The 21,262-nt window shown below is 42.3% G+C and overlaps 1 protein-coding gene across 2 annotated transcripts in view; it reads right to left on the bottom strand.

Annotated features, from left to right (window-relative positions):
- ATG10 (autophagy related 10) overlaps positions 1 to 21,262 on the bottom strand; it is a 142,206-nt gene that overhangs the window by 40,377 nt on the left and 80,567 nt on the right. For both annotated transcript variants that reach the window (XM_042452478.1, XM_042452477.1), the window contains one exon: positions 25 to 151. In XM_042452478.1, the coding sequence (XP_042308412.1) occupies positions 25 to 151 (127 nt within the window). The remainder of the gene's footprint in view (positions 1 to 24; positions 152 to 21,262) is intronic.

The following is a 21,262-nucleotide window of genomic DNA, read 5'->3' on the forward strand; positions in this document are numbered from 1 at the left end:
TATTTTAAACAAGAAGCATCTTACCTAAAAAACATGCCTGAAAATAAAGCACAGGAGCCTGGTAACTGCAGGAATACAGAACATGGTATTCATAGCGTATCACCTCTGATGTTGCAGACATGTCAGCCACTTGAAAGTCATCCAGACCTTCCTGAAACAGAGATTAACAGCCATAAAGAGTGGATGTAAACAAGCAGAATAAATAACTGCAGTTCTGTTAATGTATCAAATTAATAAATATCTGAAATAACTGTAAGAATTTTATTGTTGTTGTGTGCCTTCAAGTCAGTTTACTACCCTAAGAAAACCCTATTATGGGTTTTCTTGGCAAGTTCCTTCAGAGAGGGTTTGACCTTGCCATCTTCTGAGACTGAGAGAATGTGACTTGCTCAAGGAGTAGGTTACCATGGCCAAGCCAGGATTCAAACGCAGGTCTCCAGAGTCCTAGTCCAACACTGGTTCTCAAGCAGTACTCCCCTGCTATTACTTACCTCATTTTAATCATAAGGAAAATGCCATATTATTGGTCACCAATAAATTTATCTTTTGGTTTTATTTTTGAAACACAGTAAGAACAGTACAGGTTGACTCTCCCTTATCCAAAAATTTGGGACCAGAAGTATTTTGGATTATTTATTTATTTAAGGATTTTGGAATACCATTATTTGCATATACGTACATTGGAGACAGGATTCAAATCTAATCATGAAATTCATGTATGTTTTATATACACCTTACCCATATCCATAACCTGAAGGTAATTTTATGCAATATCTTTAATAACAGTGTGCATTGAACCAAGTTTATGTACACTGAACCATCAGAAAGCAAACGTGTCACTATCTCAGCCAACCAAGGAAAAAGTTTTGGTTTTTAGAGTATTTCAGATTTCATAATTCCAGACAAGGGAGACTCAACCTATATATCATTTGTTGCCTTGTAAAGTAAAAAAAATTACATGCTTCATCCTACAAACATTGTGCATAGCTGGCTTCTGCAGAAAATCTGTAAACCCTTTGAGTCTCAGACACTGAACTGAACAACATGAGGTTTGTTCCAATTAGGCCACTGCTATCATGACAAAAACTTAGTGTTTGTATGGCACTTCCAACTCCCAATATACTTCATAGTCTGGTCCCTACATCCAATGTATTCAGTCATTCAGTCAGTATCATCACCCCCCTCAGATTCCAGACTGGGGAGGATAGACTGAGGGGCAAAACAGACTGCCATAATACGCTGACTTGGGGGCAGTGTGGAGTTGTGGCGTTTAGACAGTGGGCAGCATTGTGGTATTCTGGCAAAGTGTTTATACACTGCATGCCCCAGGAGCTCCAAAAAGATGCTGCTAGGGTGGAAAAGGTGGGTTTTTTCCACCTCAGAAAGGCACAGCATCTTTTTGGACCAGAAAAATACCAGATCGAGGTGTATGGTTGCTGCAGCCCTGATTTGGCAATCAAGCTGTCAAGCTGCCCCTATAGATCGTCTGTACCATTTGAAAGACAGAGATCTGTTTTCTTACAGACTTCACAGAAGGGGCAAGATTTAAAATATAGTACTATTGTGAAGGTTTTTAAATTACTCTCTCTGGAAGCTGCCTTGGATTTTTCTCTGGGAGAAAGGCGACATATTAATTAATTAATTAATTAATTAATTAAAATAAAAGACTTAATATTTCCCACTGTGTATATCAGTCTCTTAACACTATGATATACCAGCTCGTTATTATTAATTTTTCATTTATCCATGAGGTCATTGATTCGCAGCCAATTCACACAATCAAATCTACACAGAATTTGACACAAGTAACATGTGTTTGTTTTATGGCATTCTCAGTTTGCAACCTAACCTACATTTTATTACACCACTGCTAAAGCTATTTTTAGCAACACTGCAGTTGCTGATCTGGTAAATTGTGCTGGATAAATGGGAGAAGCCATTATTCAACTGTTTCCCCATTTGCCATATTCTGCATGGATCCACTCATATTCTGAACATGCCAGTTTAGTTCTGTGGAGTGTTACTTTTCTCACTGACAACCATCCAGCCAAGTGGAGTGGTAAAACAACCTCAGATAATAAATGCATAATAATTCAAATGATGTGGAGTAAGTGCCAATACAAAGACATGTTGGAAAAGTGGCAGGTTTAAAGCTAGTTTTAAAATGGAGAAATCATAAACCTTTGCAACCATACAACAGAAAAAAGAAATTCTCAACTGACTAAAAGGAGACTAATATTGAAGTAGAAGTGTGATGTGCTATGATGAAAAACCCAAACTACAAAAGGCTGGTGGAGCCTAAAGCACAGGCACTGTTCTTGCCCAGAGATGGTGGTTACCACTGCAATGTTTCAAAAAGATTCTTATTACAATTTACAAATAAAACCCCCCATTTTCTCCAAGAACTGAATAGTACTGACTTTACTGGCAAGGGCTATTGGTCAGAGGTTTTCAAAATGAGGCTATTAAGAGGTTTTTTCCCTTCTTTTTTTAAAAGGAAACCAAACCTTGTGGAGTAAACTAAAGGGAAATACTTGAACATATTTGTCCAGATAACACAACTGATGTATTCACAGAATATCGGCGGGTAAGCTCGACAGAAAAACATAAATGTGTGCACACATGCTGAGTGCTGGCATGCTTCCAAGTTTGTGTCTTACACAGCCATAGAAACTGCAGGTGAACTGGGTGGCATCCTGCTGTGAGCAGAGTTCACTATGCTGTTTTTCTGCTGTGGTGAAGAATGAAATGGTTGAAAGAAACAATGGGGAAAAAACCCAGCTTTTCTAAGAAGCCAGTTGCTTCAACTGCAGCATCTTGTGCTTAGTTTCTTAACAAACCTTAATTCTCCAACCTACATTGGAGAAATACATAACAGACCTGTATATTGGGTTTCACTAACACATAACATTAATTGGGACACTTAACATTGTGTTCCAATTTCACATTACAAAAAATTAATTGTTCCAAGAAATGTATCTATTCAAAAATAAGCTTTGCATATTAAAAATATGGTTATAACTAGTCAAGGTAATTACTGGGGAGAAAAGAACAACAACACAGGCCTATGATTTTAAAAAATCACTATTATAACTGTTTTTAATAACAAATTGTTTGTAATGTTTGTTTTAAAAATGAATTTTAAAAAACCCAGAATAAAAATGCTGTACCACAGACAAATTTGAGATTTTTATAAATTCAGTTGTGTTACTCAGTTTTACAGTTACTCACTTGTTCAGTTGTTACTCAGTTTTGATTAGGTGCAGACTCTGATGTTCCAGTACAATTTTTTTAGTGCTTTCCAATGGATTTTTGTGTTTCATATTAGTGAACTGAAGTGTTTTAAAAGTCTATTAGAAGACTTGAACTCCTTTCTTACTCTTAGCAGGATAAATCTTTGCAGGATCATTTCATTCAGTCACATATTGCAACATAGAAACATCAAAGCAAGTTGTGGGGAAAAATATACATGATGGTACAAATCTGACGCCATTTTTGAACTTATAATGCCAAATTCCTGTAAAACCAGCATACATTTTAAAAAAGGTTTTATAACCCTCAGTTTCCCACTCCTGTTTAATTCCTGGACAGTTGCTGAAAATCATTTTTAAAAACTATTAAATATCACACCATGTCTTTCTTGGGTAGAGGTAACTTATATGATTTTTACAAGCTCCTCAGAACTCTCGCTTTCTCTTTTGCCTGCCTTTTTTCTAGAGACAAGTGCTATATCTGTGATCTATAAACATACAAGGACTTTTGAATCCTGCTTAAGGCTAACTCTAATCCCTTTTTATTTGGTAAACAGAAGTAACAGGATGCATGACATAAAGGCTAGAGTACTCATGTGTAATCCTTTGCTCTATATTTCCAGCAGCAGAGATGAAAAGAATTTACCAGGGGAAGTAAACTTTGGTGACTGCAAATTTTGATAGCATCACTTTAACTGAAGCTAAGCCATACTGTAACAGTAGTTCATTTTAAGTCACCTTAATACAGTGCTTAATGCTCCCTGTGTCTAAGGAGAGAGAAAGAAAGAGACAACAAAATCTGGAAGATTATTGTGTTGGATATTACATGCAGAGGAAATAAATTCTTCTGTCTTAAAATAAATTACCCTTGCTTTAGTCATAATGACTGATAATATCATTAAGAAAGGATGGAACAATAAAAACATAAATCAATAAGAAATCTGTATGACACTGGGTGATGCATTTTTTAGGACATAATCCAGACTCTTTCACACAAAGTGTGAATTATAGAGAGACTCTATATGGCACAGGAATCTGCAGGACTGAGTAGGGGAAGCTTCCCCCTATCATTTTAGGAAGAGGTGGTTTATGAGGTTTATGGTTTATAGGGTGATCCTGCTTGGTTTATTAGCCAGCATATAGGACATACCAGAGCCCTCCACTTTGCTTGCCCCTAAGGCTCCCTTTAGAACACAACATTACTAGGCCAGGCATGTGGAAAGTAAATAGTTCCTAAAGATAATCCAAGTGCCTCCAGTACCATCCCTACAGGTATCTATTTGCTATTACCCCCAAGGTCCAGCTGCACACCATAGACCAGTGGTTCCCAACCTTCCTAATGCTGCGACCCTTTAATACAGTTCCTCATGTTGTGGTGACCCAAACCCCTGAAATTATTTTTGTTCCTACTTCATAACTGTAATTAAATAGATGTTTTCCAATGGTCTTAGGCAACCCCCATGAAAGGGTCATTCGACCCCCAAAGGGGTCCCGACCCACAGGTTGGGAACCACTGCCATAGACTATTTGGAACAGGAGCAGATCTAATTCCTCCTATCTAATGCAACCTCCCACATGCTATCCCACACAATTCTTGAAAGTTTCCTAATGGTAGGACCACTGCATAGAGAAGATGGTGAAATGGTAACAGGTGACAGAGAGAAGGCTGAAGTGTTTAATGCCGTCTTTGCCTCAGTCTTCTCCCTAAAAAAAAATGCTCTGACTGGTGAATATAGAATGAATCATACAGTGAAGGGACTCTAGCCCCAAACTGGTAAAGGAATGCATTATTTAGAATAGCCAGGTATTCCTTTACTACTAGGTATTCTTTTACCTATTCTGGGCTAGAGTCCCTTTACTATATGATACCATATCCCTTTACTAAAGGATGTCATCTCAGAGTCACTGCCAATAATCTTTCAGAATTCTTGGGGGACAGGAAAGGTCCCAGCAGATTGGAGGGCAAATATTGTCTTCAAAAGGGGAAAAAAAAAAGGGACCCAAGCATCAATACCAAAAAAGGTTCTAGAAAAGATAATTAAACATCTCTGTGCACTTAGAAAGAATGTGGTGATTAATAAAAGGCAGCATGGATTTCCAAAAAACAAGTCACCTCAGAAGGTAATACATTTAGAAAGGGAAAATGAAATGCACAAATATAGGACAGATGACATATGGCTTGAAAGCAGCATATGTGAAAAGGATCTAGGAGTCTTAGTAGGAATCAACACTGTAATGCAGCTGCCAAAAAAGCCAATGCAATTCTGGGCTTCTTCAACAGGAGTGTAATGTCTAGATCAAGGGAAGTAAACGTGTCATTATTTCTGCTTTGGTCAAACTTCACTTGGAATACGGTGTCCAGTTCTTGACACTACAGTTTAAGAAGGATGCCAACAAACTGAAACATGTTCAGAAAAATTTACCTAGGTGTGGTACAGACTGTGCAAAAGCGCCTGCTGGTGCCGATATTAGGGTTAGGGACCGCGCAGGAACTGCATGATTCCTAACTCTAATATGTGCCAGTGGCGCTATAGTGGCGGTGTCCTGTGTACACGGGCACTGCCTTTCTGATGTAACAGACGCATAGCGTCCGCGCATCACGCCGTGCCAGTTATGTCACGAGTGTGCCATTGGCGCACTCGTGACGTTACTATGGCAACACAAAAAGAACCCGTTTTTTCTGGGTTCTTTTAACTCTAGAGTGACGCCGTGCATTTTGGAATCAAGCTCTGCTGAGGATGGGAAAATGGTAAGCCAGAAAGGGATAACCCAACAACTTGGATAAGATCAAGTGTTCTGTACTAGCTAGCAGAAAGCCTCCACTGCATTCAATTTAGTATATCTATAAATGTCTACTATATATGTAGTGAACCATTCCCATCTTTGGGGGTTCAGTTCTGGGAAACTGTGTGGATGAAAAAAATGTGGGCAGTCACACCCCATATTATTCAAAAGGTGGTGACACAGACACATGTACGTCTGCACCTGTATGCACATGCCATCATTGAATAATATCACATGTGGAGAGCCATAGACTTTCCTAGCATGCAAGCTCACTGATGTGGTGGGCCCACTGTACTCATATTGCCCCCCCCCCATGCATTTTCTCAGTAATCCATGAATAAGTCAACCTATTTTGGTTGATTTTTTCACCAAAATTTCTTTATTTATATATAAAAAAAACCAAACCCCCAAAATGGATTGAGTTATCCACAGGTCAATATAAGTACTGTGTGTTAGTTCTCATAAAAATAGAAACCATTCCCTTCTCTGAGTAGAGTGGGGAAAGGTGAGAGAGCTCCTACCTCTATTTTCTTCGCCACAGCACCATTTCCCATATTTCTGAATGCCGCTACGGGAAAATGGCTGTTGAGGCAGCTCTTTTGCACTTCTCCTCAAAGGATCACTGAGAAAGAAAGGGGGCCATTTCTTATCTTAGGATCTCCCAGGGCAGAGTAAATTTTCACCTTTCTCTACTCTAATCAGAGAAGGGTATTCCATCTATATTATTCCAAGGATGAAGAATCAGGCTTTGAAGGATTTGAAGAAGATTTTTATGTATGTTTGTCAGTTTCTGGATTAAAATCTGGCAAAGGTATCACATTAAAGTTAAAGCCTACAATCATTGTTAACATTTGGGGGGGGGGGGGTAGAGACAGGCAGAAAGGAGTCTCTATTAAGCATCCATTAAGAAGCCAAGCCCTTCCTCCAGTCCATCTGCCTTGGTCCAGGCCTTGGAGGTTGAGAAGAACTGCTGGACCTGATCCCACTCCCTTCTCCTTTTGTGTCGTGTCTTCTTAGATTGTAAGCCTGAGGGCAGGGAACCGTCTAACCAAAAGATTGTATGTACAGTGCTGTGTAAATTTACAGCGCTATATAAATAAAGGTTAATAATAATAATAATAAAAGGGGTGGCCAGACACTGCCCCTTTCTACCCTGGATGGAGACTGTGGCAACTAAACAGTGCGGCCTCCAGGAGGCTTAAAAAGAACACACTCCTGGCGGGTTCTTTTTGCACCACACACACAACACCATTGGCATCATCCCATGCAACAATGACATCCATGTGGCAAAGCGCTATTTGAGCACTGTGCCGCGTGGATGTCACTGTTGTACGCCCCGTATGGATGGGTGCACACACTCATGGCGCCCGCACACCAACTGTAGGGCTGCGTGTGTGCATATGCCCAGCCCTACCAAACCCTTATTTCGACCCCAGACTGGCGCAAAGCAAAGAACCAGTTTGTACAGGGACACAGTCACCATTTTCTTTGCTTTGCTTTTACATCCTTTTTGACATGTTCACATCATCTTAGCCTGCCCTATGTCTGGTCGCCTCCCTCATACAGTACATTGCACAGCCACCATTTAGCATGGTGGCTGTGCAATCCAGCCTTTAGGGTGAGCGCATACAGTCATGTGCCTACCAGAATTATGTAAGTTCCTTGGCATCATTTTTCTTTGCTTCATCCTTTACATTATGTATTACCAACCCTTAACCTTTAGCCTCAATTTATTTGTATCAAAATCTATAATTATGGTCCCAAAACATGCCCATGATTTATACATGAGGTCAACTTAAATACAAGTATATACAGTATGACTGTCCATATATATCACAGACAAATTGTCAGAAAATGCATGTATGTGTCCTATCATGAACAATTTATTACACACTCCAATAAAAATATATGCAAATATAAACAAAATATAAACAATGGATTACAACAATTAGTTCTTACTGACTGATCAATTTTGCATTATGATGGCTAAGCACCTATAACTTTTACTGATTTCAACTCGATTTATGTATACTTGAAAGACTGAACTCAGAATTGCAGCCTGTCATCAAAACACATGCTTCCACAGTGGTGAAGGAAATGCTATCATTATTAAAATATTTAAAATAGGATTTAATATTAAGCTGCATTTTCTAGAAAAAAAGCACAGAATCACTTGAAGTTTCAGTTACTGTTTCTCTATTACAAATTCATTTGCATGGTTGCTACACTGCATGGAGAATCTGATTCTGGGACTGACTGTTTCCTAAACAAATTGGGAAGTTGTCATCAGAAAGCATCTGTTATTTTATTACACTCATGTAAAAGCACTTTTGTGCTATCTTAATGGAGCACTGAGCAGATGCTTTCAAATGCTATACCTAGTACAATATATGCTTAATAATAATAGTAAAGCCACCTAATTAATAATACAGGTTGCTTTACAAATGCATTCTCACTAATTAATAAGACAAGTCATTCTTCAGATTTTTAATCACATGCCTGTTGGCTCCCAAATGTATCTGATCTGTTCACTTAAAAAAGATTTTTTTTTAAAAGGTAACCCAAACACATATATTTCTTTTTATAAACATAGCATTTTTTTTATCTTCTAAGAAAGCTGCTTCCCCAGAAACTTTACAAGAGCACTGCTAGTGGGGAGTTGCTAGTTCAGCTTGGTCAGCTTTTGCTAAGAAGCTGGAACTGAGCCAGCATTAACTGGTTTAGGTCAAGGCTAAACAGAAAAAAAATCAGGAAAGCCTCACTTAAGGAAAAGGGGGGCTGAGAGAAGGAACACATTCCTGACAAAAGAAGTTTTCCTCAGTCTTTCCAAAACAAGACTCCCCAGGCAATGTAGAGACAGTTTCTCTCTCTCTCTCTCTCTCTCTTCTTTCTCCCTCTCTCCTAGTATAACTTGGAAAAGTCACATTTTTTTCTTTTTTGCATTATCACGATCTACCCTGGCCATGATGCTTGGAGGATTCAAGGAGCTGCAGTTTTATTTTTGTTTCTTTAAAAAAAGCTCTTCTAAACTTTGAATATTATGAAGAAATGAAATTCCAGAAAATTATCTGAATATGAGAGATGCAATGAAAAATTGCATTGTGACTATTTTTCCTACAAAACTTTACTGACTCTCTGCATGAACCACTGTTTAAACAGCACTTCTTTTACACTCAGTTTTACTGCTAAGGCATTAACCTTGGGTAAGTTGAGTACAAGATCAAATGTACATGAAAAATTATATCATCATGATGTTACACAAATAAAGATTAAAATTAGTTTAATGTAAAGGGTACTGCTGAAACTTGTCTGCTTAGTTAGATTTTATCTATACATTTTATTTCCATATAATAGGCTGATAATTGTGTAGGATCAGAACAACTTAAAAGAACACCTTCCCATAAGGGGTATGATTGTTATATTCCAAGAGAGAATGGCACTGCAAGCATAGCAATTCTTGGCATGTACATAGAGTTTCCTTCAGACTGAATAACCACTAGACCAAACAGGCCAGGAAGGCAATGTGAATTACAGCTAGGTTTCAATTTGAAAACATGAAATCATGGACTGAAAGAAACCCAAAGTCCCAAATCAAGCCAGGATCTTCCACCAGACATTAATCCTTATCCACAGGGCACATTACCCACAAACAGTGGCCAAGAATGAACAACCCTCCAGCAAAAAATAGTTTGGCAAAACAAATCCAAATGGCTCAAACAAACAAGATGAAAAAATACATGGTGGTGAAGAATAATTTTTTTCCAAACCCGGGTTGCTATTCAAAATGACTTAAAAGAAAGCTCTTCTTCAACACTAATTATTTAAGAAGTGAAAATGAAGCTTTGTAATACTAAACATTTCTTCATGTAACACAGACAACTAGGGAATGTAGAAGCCAAACAAATCCAAGCCCCTAAGCTTCTGCTACAAGTTTCTGTTTTCTTTTGACAAAGCAAGAGGACAAAATCTTCACGCTCTTTCTGCTAATTACAAGAAAGAAGTGAAAAATATAGCCATGTCAGTCTGTAGAATCAGTATGTAGGGAGATCTTGTAATACCTTTGAGACTCACTGAAAGAAAGAAGTTGGAAGCATGAGCGTTTGTAGACTGCAGTCTACTTCCTCAGATGCTTTTGGTACAGTGGAAGCTAGGGACAGACATATATATGCCATAGGTATGTGAGAATGTCAATTCAAATTCAAAACCCTTTGGGTATGGAAATGAAATAGCAAGTCCAGTTTTAACAATGGTCATGTGTGGACAAAGACATAACCATTGTATGTGGAAATGAGATGGCAAGACCAGTAACTGGAAAAAGAAGTCATCTTCTTTTTCCTGTTACAATGTAATCTGAGAAGCCAGCCCAACTCAGGATATAATTATGGTAGGCCAGGAGTGGATCAAGTGCAACCCATGTGCTTCATGCAACACCCAATCCCTTTTCTGCATCCCTTATGGACCCCCTGTACAGTACTTGACTTCTGTCAAAAGAGTTGGTCACTGAAATCAAAGCAGTTGGCACTTTAGGGGAAAGTTACCATATAATACTTAAATTTGTGTTTGTGGAACAGGCAAAAGAAGGGTATAGTCGAATACAAATCCTGGATTTCAGGAAAACTGGTTTTATCAAGCTTAGGAAAATAACAGGTAGACTCTCATGGCTAGAGATGTTAAAGGAAAAAGCAAAGGTGGGAGTTCATGAAGAAAGAGTTGCTAAAAGCACAAACACAAACAATTCCATGGAAGAAGGAGAATGTGAAAAAGCCAACATAGCTTCACAGTAAACTCAAGGTTAAAATAGAAAGAAAAAAAGAGCAATATAAAGAATAGAAGCAAGGATGAGTCATCCAGGAAAAGTACAATGTGTAGCCCAATCCCAAAATGAGCTGAGAATGGTTCCAGAACCACAGAGCAGCCAAAAAAAAAAAAGGTGGGGGTCCAGAAATGCTCAAAGCAAGGGAATAGTGAGACTGCTGCTCAGGAAGCATGGTAAGATGTTAACATCACAACTAAGAGGGTGTTCTCACTTAAGATTTGAAACGATTTAAAATACAACGTTTTTAATAGATCCGATTCAAAATAACCCTGGTCTTATCCCGTGTTCCGAATCGCTTTTATTCTTCGTTCCCATCTGGTTTTTTAAATCGAAGTTTTTACCTGCAAGCGTTCCTACCTGGCATGAATTCGGTGTTTAAATAAATCGATTCTTCTCCTCCATACCTTATTTGGAGCTGTCAATCAATAGTACGTCAGAATGACGTAACGTTAATCCAGAATATTTGGAAGCGATTTATCTTTTGGCATCGTTTCCATTTCATTGACAGCCAGGGAGAATCCCTTCAGAGAGCCCAGAGATCAATGAGAGAGGCTTCTGGCAAAGCGAAGCTCTTTCCAGAGGAACTATGGGATAGGTTTTGGAGGGCAGCATCCTGTCTCCCAAGACAGCCAGGGAGAATCCCTTCAGAGAGCCCAGAGATCAATGGGAGAGGCTTCTGGCAAAGCGAATTAGAGGAACCCAAGCTCTTTCCAGAGGAACTATGGGAGAATCCCTTCAGAGAGCACAGAGATCAATGAAGGAGGCTGCTGGAAAAGCAGGAAGGGAGCACTCTTCCCAAAGATTCTCTTTCCAGGGTTGGAGGAGAAGGCAGATTCCATTTGGGGAGAAAGGCTCTATCCCCCCCTCCATTGATCAGAGCCCTTCCCTGCCTGGGCGAGATCAGATGCCTCCTCGCGAGGAGCCTTCCCTTCCTGCCTCTCCTCCGTTAGAAATGGGCTCTCCCCACACAGAGGGGAGGTTGCAATCCACCGGGGGAAGCCTTGTAGTCCTTTGGCAGATGCAGGCGCTTGAGCAGCCGGGACTTCAGGTGTTTAAAGCGCTGAAGAGATTAAGCACCTGTAAACCATTAAATAAAAAATAAAAATAATCCTTATTGAAAGACCACAGCGGACAAAAAAAGGGGTGAGGGAAGCAAAAATGGCGACAGCCAGACGGATGGGGACAGAAAGGGCAACTCCCCCAAGGGCAGCCCCATCACACTCCGCTCCTCCCATTCATCTAACGCGATTTCAAAGGCTGTCGTTCCTATTTAAATGCTCCGGTTCCTAACTCGAATCAATGGAAAAACGTAGGTCGGACCCTAGTGTTTTTTTAACACGCGTTAAATGAGGAAAACTCGATTCAAAATTTTATCCCGCTCTACAATTCGATTTGTAGTGGGGACGATTGCGGGTTGCTCTAGAACCGTTCAGGTTTAAATCGGATCCTAATAGGAACGCCACTCCTTGGATTCGATTCAGAACGCGGGGTTTCACCTAGTGGGAACATTCCCTAAGAGGCAAACAGACCACTGACCGCAATAGAGCCGCAATTGGCCTAGGACTATGGCAGTCGCAATCTGCCCAGGACTAAGACAACAGGACAGCCCGCTCTCAAAACTGGCTGTCCTAAACAAGCCGCTGGCAGGAAAGGGTTTTTTGATGGCGACATCCTTTTGCTGTTGGCATCCTTTCGCTGGTGGCATCAGGATGCCTTAAGGAGCCTCAGAGTGGCTTCTGGCCACTCCAGGGGTGTGTGGCACCTGCATGCCATGTCCCCAAAGTGGCCAGAAGCCACTTCTTTTGGTCTGTCTACTTTAGACCAAAAAGGCAGAACTGCTCAACATTTATTTTGCTTAACATTTTCTCTGTCCACCTAATGAAGACATTCCTCCAATTCTAATACTTCTACCAAGGCAATAGGTTGAAACCCTGTTTTACTGTTGTCTTTTTATGATTTTATGTAACTCCTGAAAAAGTCTTAAAAGAATATACACAGGATGAGATGTTCCAGTCATTTTTACCAATAAAACAATAATCATTCAAGCAACCTAAAATGTGCCTCCAGTTTCCACTGTGGATTTCAACAAATGTTCCCCACTTTTTCCTTCCTAAATTGGTATCTTTGGCAGTATCCAGGCCGGCGCAAAGCGCCGGCCTATATACATGCTAGGGCTGCCTCAGGGCATCCTTTCCAGATGCCCCTCAACCCTAGCACGTACATGCGGCATTGTAATGGCGGCGCCCTGTCTACATGGGCGCCGCCATTATGATGTCATGGCTGCACCATCTCCAAACAGAGCGGCGCAGGCGTGACACACACGCATCGCAGCAGGGCGCCTGTGGCACCCTTTCAGCAGCACCGGAAGGAACTCCGTTTTGGAGCTCCTTTCGCCGTTTGTGTCACTGGCGCAGCCTTTACACAGCTGTGCAAGCGACACAAAAGAGAAAGGGGCTGAGTGGCCCCTTTCTCTGCCGCCCTGCCGCTGTTGGGGTGTCCTTCCCATACCATGGGAAGTTGCAGCCTCTCAACTTAACTTATTCCATAGATTTATTGTGAGGATAATATCTTCAGCTTGAGAAGGAAAAAGGAATAAAATTAGTTAAAATATAATTGGGGAAAAACATGACTGTCGTAAAGAGTCTGAGCACTTCCAACAGTCTTTTAGGACATCTCACTTATGCTACAATCCCATACTGGGAGACTTTCCACTGAACTCACTGGTGTGTGTGTGTGAGTGAGTGAGACCGTGTGATTTTGATTTCCTGTTGACTTATGCTGACTCCACAAATTTCATAGGGTTTTGTCAAGCAAGGAATACTCAGAGGTGTTTTGCCAGTTCCTTCCTCTGAAACATAGCCTAGAGTAGCTGGTATTTGTTGGCGGTCTCCCATCCAATTATTAACCAGGAGCAACTCTACTTAGCTAGATACCCAAACACACACTCTCGCCATCACTCTCACGTATTATGTGCCTCTCCAACAGTGAAAGTGAAATAACTTGGGAGGGAAGAGGGGATTTCCAACCATCTTTCACTACTCAGCTGCTCATTCAACTTCTACCTGGAATGTGCTGTATGCCAAGAGCAATAGGAAGAAGCCAAGGAGTCTCTATGCATATGCCAAAGAGAGATTCCTCTTTATTCATCCACCATTATGATGGATTGCTGGAGTGCTCAAGAGGAAACATGCACTTGCTTTAAGGCAGAGGAGGCAGCTTAGAAAAGTTAATGATCTGTACTGATGGTGAGCTTCAGATAAGTTTACTTGTTCCTGCAACTTGATGTCATCTATGGGATTTTGGGCATCTACAGAAGGGACAACCTTTTAGCCCTCAAATATGGGACATTCCTTACAACACTAAGGCAAACCTAGCAATTCTATTCCAGAGTGAACCATCCCTGACCCACCTCTGGCAAAAGCACATAAAGCACCATGAAGTATGCAGCTATACAGACAATAGAGATTTTGAAATAATTATAAATAAAACTTGCCACCAACAAAAACTGCAGTAACCATTCATTTAGTAATTTATTCAGTATGTGCAAAAACAAGTGTGCCTGCCTAAGTGAGGAAATCTTTGTACTAAGTAAATAATTAACTGTCAGCTTAAAATCAATGGGAGGAATGAACATAGCCTTCCTTTGACTGACATATTTAGTCTGAGTCAGTAGGCACACTACATATGTGGGAACAAAGAATAGCTACACGCTGTATACAGATGCCTACACGTGTTTGGTACACAGGAGTTGAAAGAAAACAGGTTATAGATATCTAACCCTAATAAGTAGCTTCCATTCATATTCACAGACAGCTGATTTAGGTTTCCTCCATGGATCAGATTCACTACCTATCACCACTGGTGATCAGAGTTGTGCCGGAAAAAAATGCAAAATGGGGTGTAGAAGAGTTAGGGGAAGGATTCCAGTGCTTAAAATGAATACACTATTAAGGTTGTTTCTACCTTACATAATCTTTTTCTTCTCAATCAGTCACAAGTATTACTAGTCAAGACAAAATGCAGATTTTCAACAGGCATTTCTCAAATTACAATACCCATCCTATAATGGCAAATTGACAAGGGAGGATTAAGACCCAGGAACCATTTACTACAAGGACATACCAAAAACAGAAAACAGGAGGGCCCAGCCTGCTAAAGATATCCTCCCCATACCATCTTAACTAAGGACAGAAACAACAAAATACAGGCATCTTACTAACATCTCTAATTTTTCTCCTGTTTGGTATGTAACATCTTGCCTGATGAAGAAGCCAGTGGAGCTTCGAAAGTTTGCAACAAGTGTATTGTGCACATCATCAACAAGTTACAACCAGTTCTGGAGAGTAATACAGCCCTCTCCCAAGCTGTGGGAGGCACCTTTATTGCAGCCTTCAAATCTTAAAACAACTACTCACAACATACGTAACAGGGATAATAATAATAATACAGGATCAAGGCCCAGCCACAAACCTAGATACCAACTCGGTCCCCACATCTACTCTCAGAGCAATATTACAGGGGCCAATAATATCACTCTCAACATCAGAAATACATTAACTTGCTCTTCCTCCAATTTAATATATGCCATCCTATGCCAGCAATGCCCCTCTACTTTGGACAAACAGGATGGTCTGTAGGCAAGAGGATTAACAGATCCAAAGCTGACATTAGAAATGGCAGTAGCTTAAACTAGTTGCAGAACTTTTCAACCTTCCTGTACATACAGAAAGTGATTTACAGGCTGCAGTCCTTGAACAAGGAAACTGCCAAGGAAGACTAGAAAGATAAGACCTAGCTGTGTTATTCTGAAAAATCAGTATGCAAAGGGATCTTGTAACATCTTTGAGACTAACTGAAACAAAGAAGCTGGTAGGATGAACTTTCATAGACTTGAGTCCTACTTCCTCCACTGCATGCATCTGAGGAATTAGAGGCAGACTACTGAATTGAATTATATTCACAAGTGCCAATCCATTAGCAGAGGTATGAACAAAGACAATGGCTTCATGACAAGATACACATATTAATATAAGCGTCCTCACTACTGCACTTATAACAAAAGGAATCCTTTCAGAGAGAGCTTCTGAACCCAGGAAAGCTGACTTTTGGTAGATGTATTATTTTCACAAGTCAAAACTAGCTGAGCACTGTAAAAATCTGAAAGACCTGTATCACATTACACAGCCATTTGAAAATTTAGGGCTAAGGTCGTGATTTGCATCTTTTTGGATTCTATTACATTCCATTCTACTCCCCCAACTGTGTAAATATCTTTATACCTGAGCATTTATTATCACTTTGTACTGCACCCAAAGAAGTGGGTTTGTATCTGTGAAAACTCATGCAAAAATAAAAACCAGTTAGTCTTAAGAGTACTGCCACATTTCCTTCCTCCTTTGAATGCTTTCAAGTATAGTTACTTTTTGTAAAACATAAGGCACATATAGGCCTTTAGACCTGAAATAATTACTAAGGAAAGAAGGAAGTTCAAGGGCAGGCTTACTGCTGAACATAAAGAAAACAAAAATAATTACCATGGAGGATATTTATAAATTCAACCTCAATAACAAGGAAGTTGAAATAGTTAAAAGATTTCCCATACCCTGGATCAATAATTTTTACCATCATTAAAAAAATATTAAGTTTTATCAAATAACAAACTTATAAACAATAGAAATAACAAACCATGGGAATAAGCAAAGCGAGTTTCCACCCAATAATACATTCTTTCAAAGTTATACAAATATCCAGAAAGGGAAATCATAAATCATTTTGCTACAGTCAGGTGGTCAATGTCCAAGATGTCCTTCCAAAAACCAGCTTGGTACGAAGGTGGACCAAAATGAGATATATTGTTATTGACGTAATCAATAAAAACAGACCAATATTCAATTAATGTGTGTGCCTATTTTTGTTCGGATTTGTTCTTGAAGGAATAAGAAAGTTTTTCCGACAACCATGTGTGTCAGACCTTTTTCTACCAGATTTCAAATAAATAATAATAATAAAATTTTTATTTATATCCTGCCCTTCCTATGATCAGGGCGGCTTACATCAAGGTTAAAAACAGCAATCCACAAATGCAACAAGATTAAAATACAAAAACATTAAACCAAGACAGACAAAAAAACCCATAGCCCAACCTCTTGGCCACGGAAGAGGAGGGAGGCCCGCAGGATTTTATTCGGGGAATGCCTGTTGAAACAGGAAGGTTTTCAAGTCCTTCCTGAATTGGGCCAGGGTGGTGGACGAGCGGAGCTCAGTGGGCAGCGTGTTCCAAAGGGCTGGGGCAGCTGTGGAGAATGTCCTCCGTGTGGTGGAGGCTAACCTAGCCCCAGGCACCTTCAGTAACTGCTGCCCAGATGTTCTGAGGGTGCGAGGCGGAATGTACAGGGAGAGGCAGTCCTTTAGGTATCCTGGGCCCAAGCCATTTAGGGCTTTATAGGTAATCACCAACACCTTATATTGAGCTCGGAAGCGAATGGGCAGCCAATGGAGGTCTTTCAGCACCGGTGTTATGTGGCTGGTCCTGGGAGCACCAGTGACCAGCCGGGCTGCCATGTTCTGCACCATTTGCAGCTTCCGAGTTTGGTATAAGGGTTGCCCCATGTAGAGTACGTTGCAGAAATCCAGTCTCGAAGTTACCAGAGCATGTACAACAGTTTCTAGGTCCCTCTGGGCCAGGTATGGGCGCAGCTGGCGAATCAGCCGAAGCTGATAACAGGTGCTCTTGACCGTCGCATTCACCTGAGCAGTCAGGTGAAGCGACGAGTCAAGAAGCACCCCCAGACTGCGCACGGAGTCCTTCACAGGGAGCGTGACCCCGTTCAGGACAGGTGGAACCACCGCCATTCCTGGACCAGGAGAACCTATCACTAGTACCTCCGTTTTCTCTGGATTCAACTTGAGTCGGTTTTCCCTCATCCAGCCCATTACTGACTCTAGACAGGCCACGAGAGGAGAGACGCCATCCCCAGTCACTGCATCAGTCGGAGACATAGAGAAGATGATTTGGGTGTCATCAGCGTACTGATAACCCCGCGCCCCATGTCTCTGGATGATCTCTCCCAGCGGTTTCATGTAAATGTTAAATAGCATGGGAGACAGAATGGCTCCTTGAGGGACCCCAGTTTTAAGGGGCCTCTCATCAGAGCACACGTCTCCCAGCTGCACCATCTGGGACCTCCCAGAGAGGTAGGAGCGGAACCACTGGAGCGCAGTGCCCCCGATCCCCACCTCTGCCAGGCGTCCGAGAAGGATACCATGGTCTATGGTATCGAAAGCCGCTGAGATGTCCAAGAGCACCAACAGGGACACGCTTCCCCCGTCGATGCTCAGACGGAGATCATCGACCAGGGCGACCATGGCCGTCTCAACCCCGTAACCCGCCCGGAAGCCAGTTTGAAATGGGTCCAGATAATCCGTTTCATCCAAGACCGCCTGAAGCTGGATCGCAACCGCTCTCTCGATCACCTTTCCCAAAAATGGTAGCAGCGAAACAGGCCGATAGTTATTATGTACCAGGGGGTCGAGGGAGGGCTTTTTTAAAATAGGTTTTACAATGGCCAATTTAAGTTGAGATGGAAATAGCCCATCCCTCAGAGATGTGTTAACTATCCGGCGTAACAATAATGTTACTGCCGGTCCCCCCTGGGCCGCTAACCACGAGGGACAGGGATCAAGAGAGCAGGTTGTTTTCCGAACACTTCCGAGGATTTTGTCCACATCCTCGGTACTCACCAACTCAAACTGATCCAGTTTAACATAGTCCATGGAGGCTCTGGACACTTCTACCCTAGGTTCTGCTATAATGTCGGCGTTCAGACCTTCGCTTATACGAGAGGTTTTAGCCGCAAAAAAGTCGTTAAACAAGTCACAGCAGGCCTTAGAAGGTTCAAGGATCTGGTTCAGGGCGGGAGGGAGCTGAGTTAGCTCCCTGACCACCCTGAACAACTCTGCCGGACGCGACTCAGCGGACGCAATACGAGCACCATAGAACGAGTTCTTTGTTGCTCGTATTGCCTCTCCGTAGTCCTTTAACAGTTGGTCTAGGAGAGCCTTGTCGTTTAAGCAAAGGTGTTTCCGCCAACGGTACTCTAGCCGTCGCAGAGCCTGCTTCCTTGCCCGGAGATCTTCCGTATACCAGGGCTTACGTTTAGAAGCAGGCCTGAGAGGGCGCTTGGGAGCGATACTGTGTATAGCCCTAGAAAGACCGGTATTCCAAATACTGGTGAGGGCATCAACAGAGTCGCCGTCATTTCCAACCGTGAACCCCTCTAAGGCTTCTTGGAACCTCTCAGGTTCCATCAGCCTTCGAGGGTGGACCATCCTAACAGGTCCACCACCCCTCGGGGGGATCTGGGTAGAGGCCTTGATTTTCACCTCTACCAGGAAATGATCCGTCCATGGCAGGGGGGAAACATTAGCTATTTCCACCCATGGATTTTCCGCGTCCGAACAGAAGACCAAATCGAGAGTATTACCCGCACAATGCGTAGGACCCTGTATCAGCTGGGACAGGCCCATGGCCGCCATGGTATCCATGAATTCCCGAGCCGCACCAGATGGAACATGGCTGGCCGTGAGGGAGATGTTGAAGTCGCCCAAGACAAGAAGCCTGGGCGTCTCCATCATCAGCTCAGCGACCAGCTGTGTCAGCTCGTTAAGGGAGTCTGCTAATGCACGGGGTGGCCAATACACTAACAGAATCCCTAGACTGTCCCTAGCCTTTAGGGTCAGGTAAATACACTCGATATAGGAGGTCTGTCGGATGTGGTTCCTGGTGAGGGGCACGGTGTTCCTATGTATCAAGGCCACACACACACACCCCGCCCACCTAACCTGCGCTGGTCCTTCACCGAGAACCCAGCAGGCAGGGCCTGAGCCCACACCGCATCTCCTTCAGGCCCAAGCCAGGTCTCGGTAATGCAAGCCAGGTCACACTTACTGTCCTCCACCATATCGTGGAGGATGTGGGTCTTGTTATTAATAGACCTGGCATTGCACAGGAGCAGCGACAGGGTTTGTGGCACGGTTGGAGTGACCCTCGGGTCCTTCAGGTTGGGAGGGGGACAGGAAGGCGAGATAGATATGATGCATCGATCACGCCTTCCCCTGGAACGCAAGTCCCTTCTCCCACCACCATACCTCCCCCTGCCCCACACAACCTCAATTGGAGCTCCGCCCGCGGAGATGTTATCCCCGGCCCAGGCATCCCCCGCATCCCTAACCTCCCCCCACCCTTCTATGGCTACTAGAGGAGCAGAGGTTAGCCACCACAGGCATCCTCTGCTCCCGGGCTAATCCAAAGCCTCCCACACCCAATAAAAGCTGCGCAACTGCGCAGTTCCGCAGCAGCGGTGCTCCCCAGTCTGTGGGCGGCACTCCTGGGGCAGTGCGCAGATGCGCACCTCCGACACCCCGGGAGCAGGTCGCCCGGCAGAAGGTGCAGCTCTGTTGGCGTCGGTGGTCCGGCGAGGAGGCAAAGGGGGCGACAAATTCCCCATCTTCCAGCATCTCACAATTTCAGCTCTAGCTGCAGAGATTAGGAATTTGATGAGTCTCTGGTGTTTTAGATTACTATTGGCTATGCTGAAGACTGATAACAATAAGGCCAGACAAAATTTCACCAATTATTGTATTATGTCAGATATCTGCATCAATGATGCAAAAAGCCCTAATCCTAGGACATTCAAGCCACCTGTGTGTGTAAGAACCTTGAAATCTTTGATCAAGGAAAGATTGCTCAAGACAGAATTTTTGACAGGTAACGGTGCAAATCTGACCAGGATATCTTGTGGTTGCATGGATGATTTCTGCCTCGAACCAAGTGATCTGTGTATTTTTTCTATGTCTTATTCTTTTAGGTTCAGCTTAGGGCAGATGGTGTTGATTCGTGCAACAATAAGAGAGAGGAGGTTACCTGGCCTTTCCTATTCCTCCACACCTCTCACTCAAATGTTGAGGCAGCGATTTCTGTCCTTCAAATCGTCACTCTTTGATTGCAGGTAGCTGGCCGATTTTTCCAAAGTTAAGTGCCTATCTGCATGAGATTAGACTTTTTGGAAGGCCACATTCACAGTCTCTTCAATATCTCTGCTGAGTCTCGCTAGGGCTGTTGGCTTAGTATTTATCGGTTCAATAGCAGAAGCCCACTAGGTTTTCTCTTAATTTCTCAAGTATTTCTGGAAATAAAAGGTCCACTGGCATCAGCTGCTCAGGCTTCCCTCCTTTTCCTGATCTATTGGGGCCATGTGCCATTTTGGAGTCTTCTGACAGCTCTGTGTCATCTTCCAGATTTCACTGGTATGCAGAATTCCATGATCATTTGGTTTTGCCCCTTGCATTAGGGCACCTTTGGTCCTAGAAGATTAGTACAGCCTGTCACTAAAGATGCTTCTAATACTTAGAT

Source organism: Sceloporus undulatus, chromosome 2, assembly GCF_019175285.1.
Source record: "Sceloporus undulatus isolate JIND9_A2432 ecotype Alabama chromosome 2, SceUnd_v1.1, whole genome shotgun sequence".
Classification (NCBI taxonomy): domain Eukaryota; kingdom Metazoa; phylum Chordata; class Lepidosauria; order Squamata; family Phrynosomatidae; genus Sceloporus; species Sceloporus undulatus.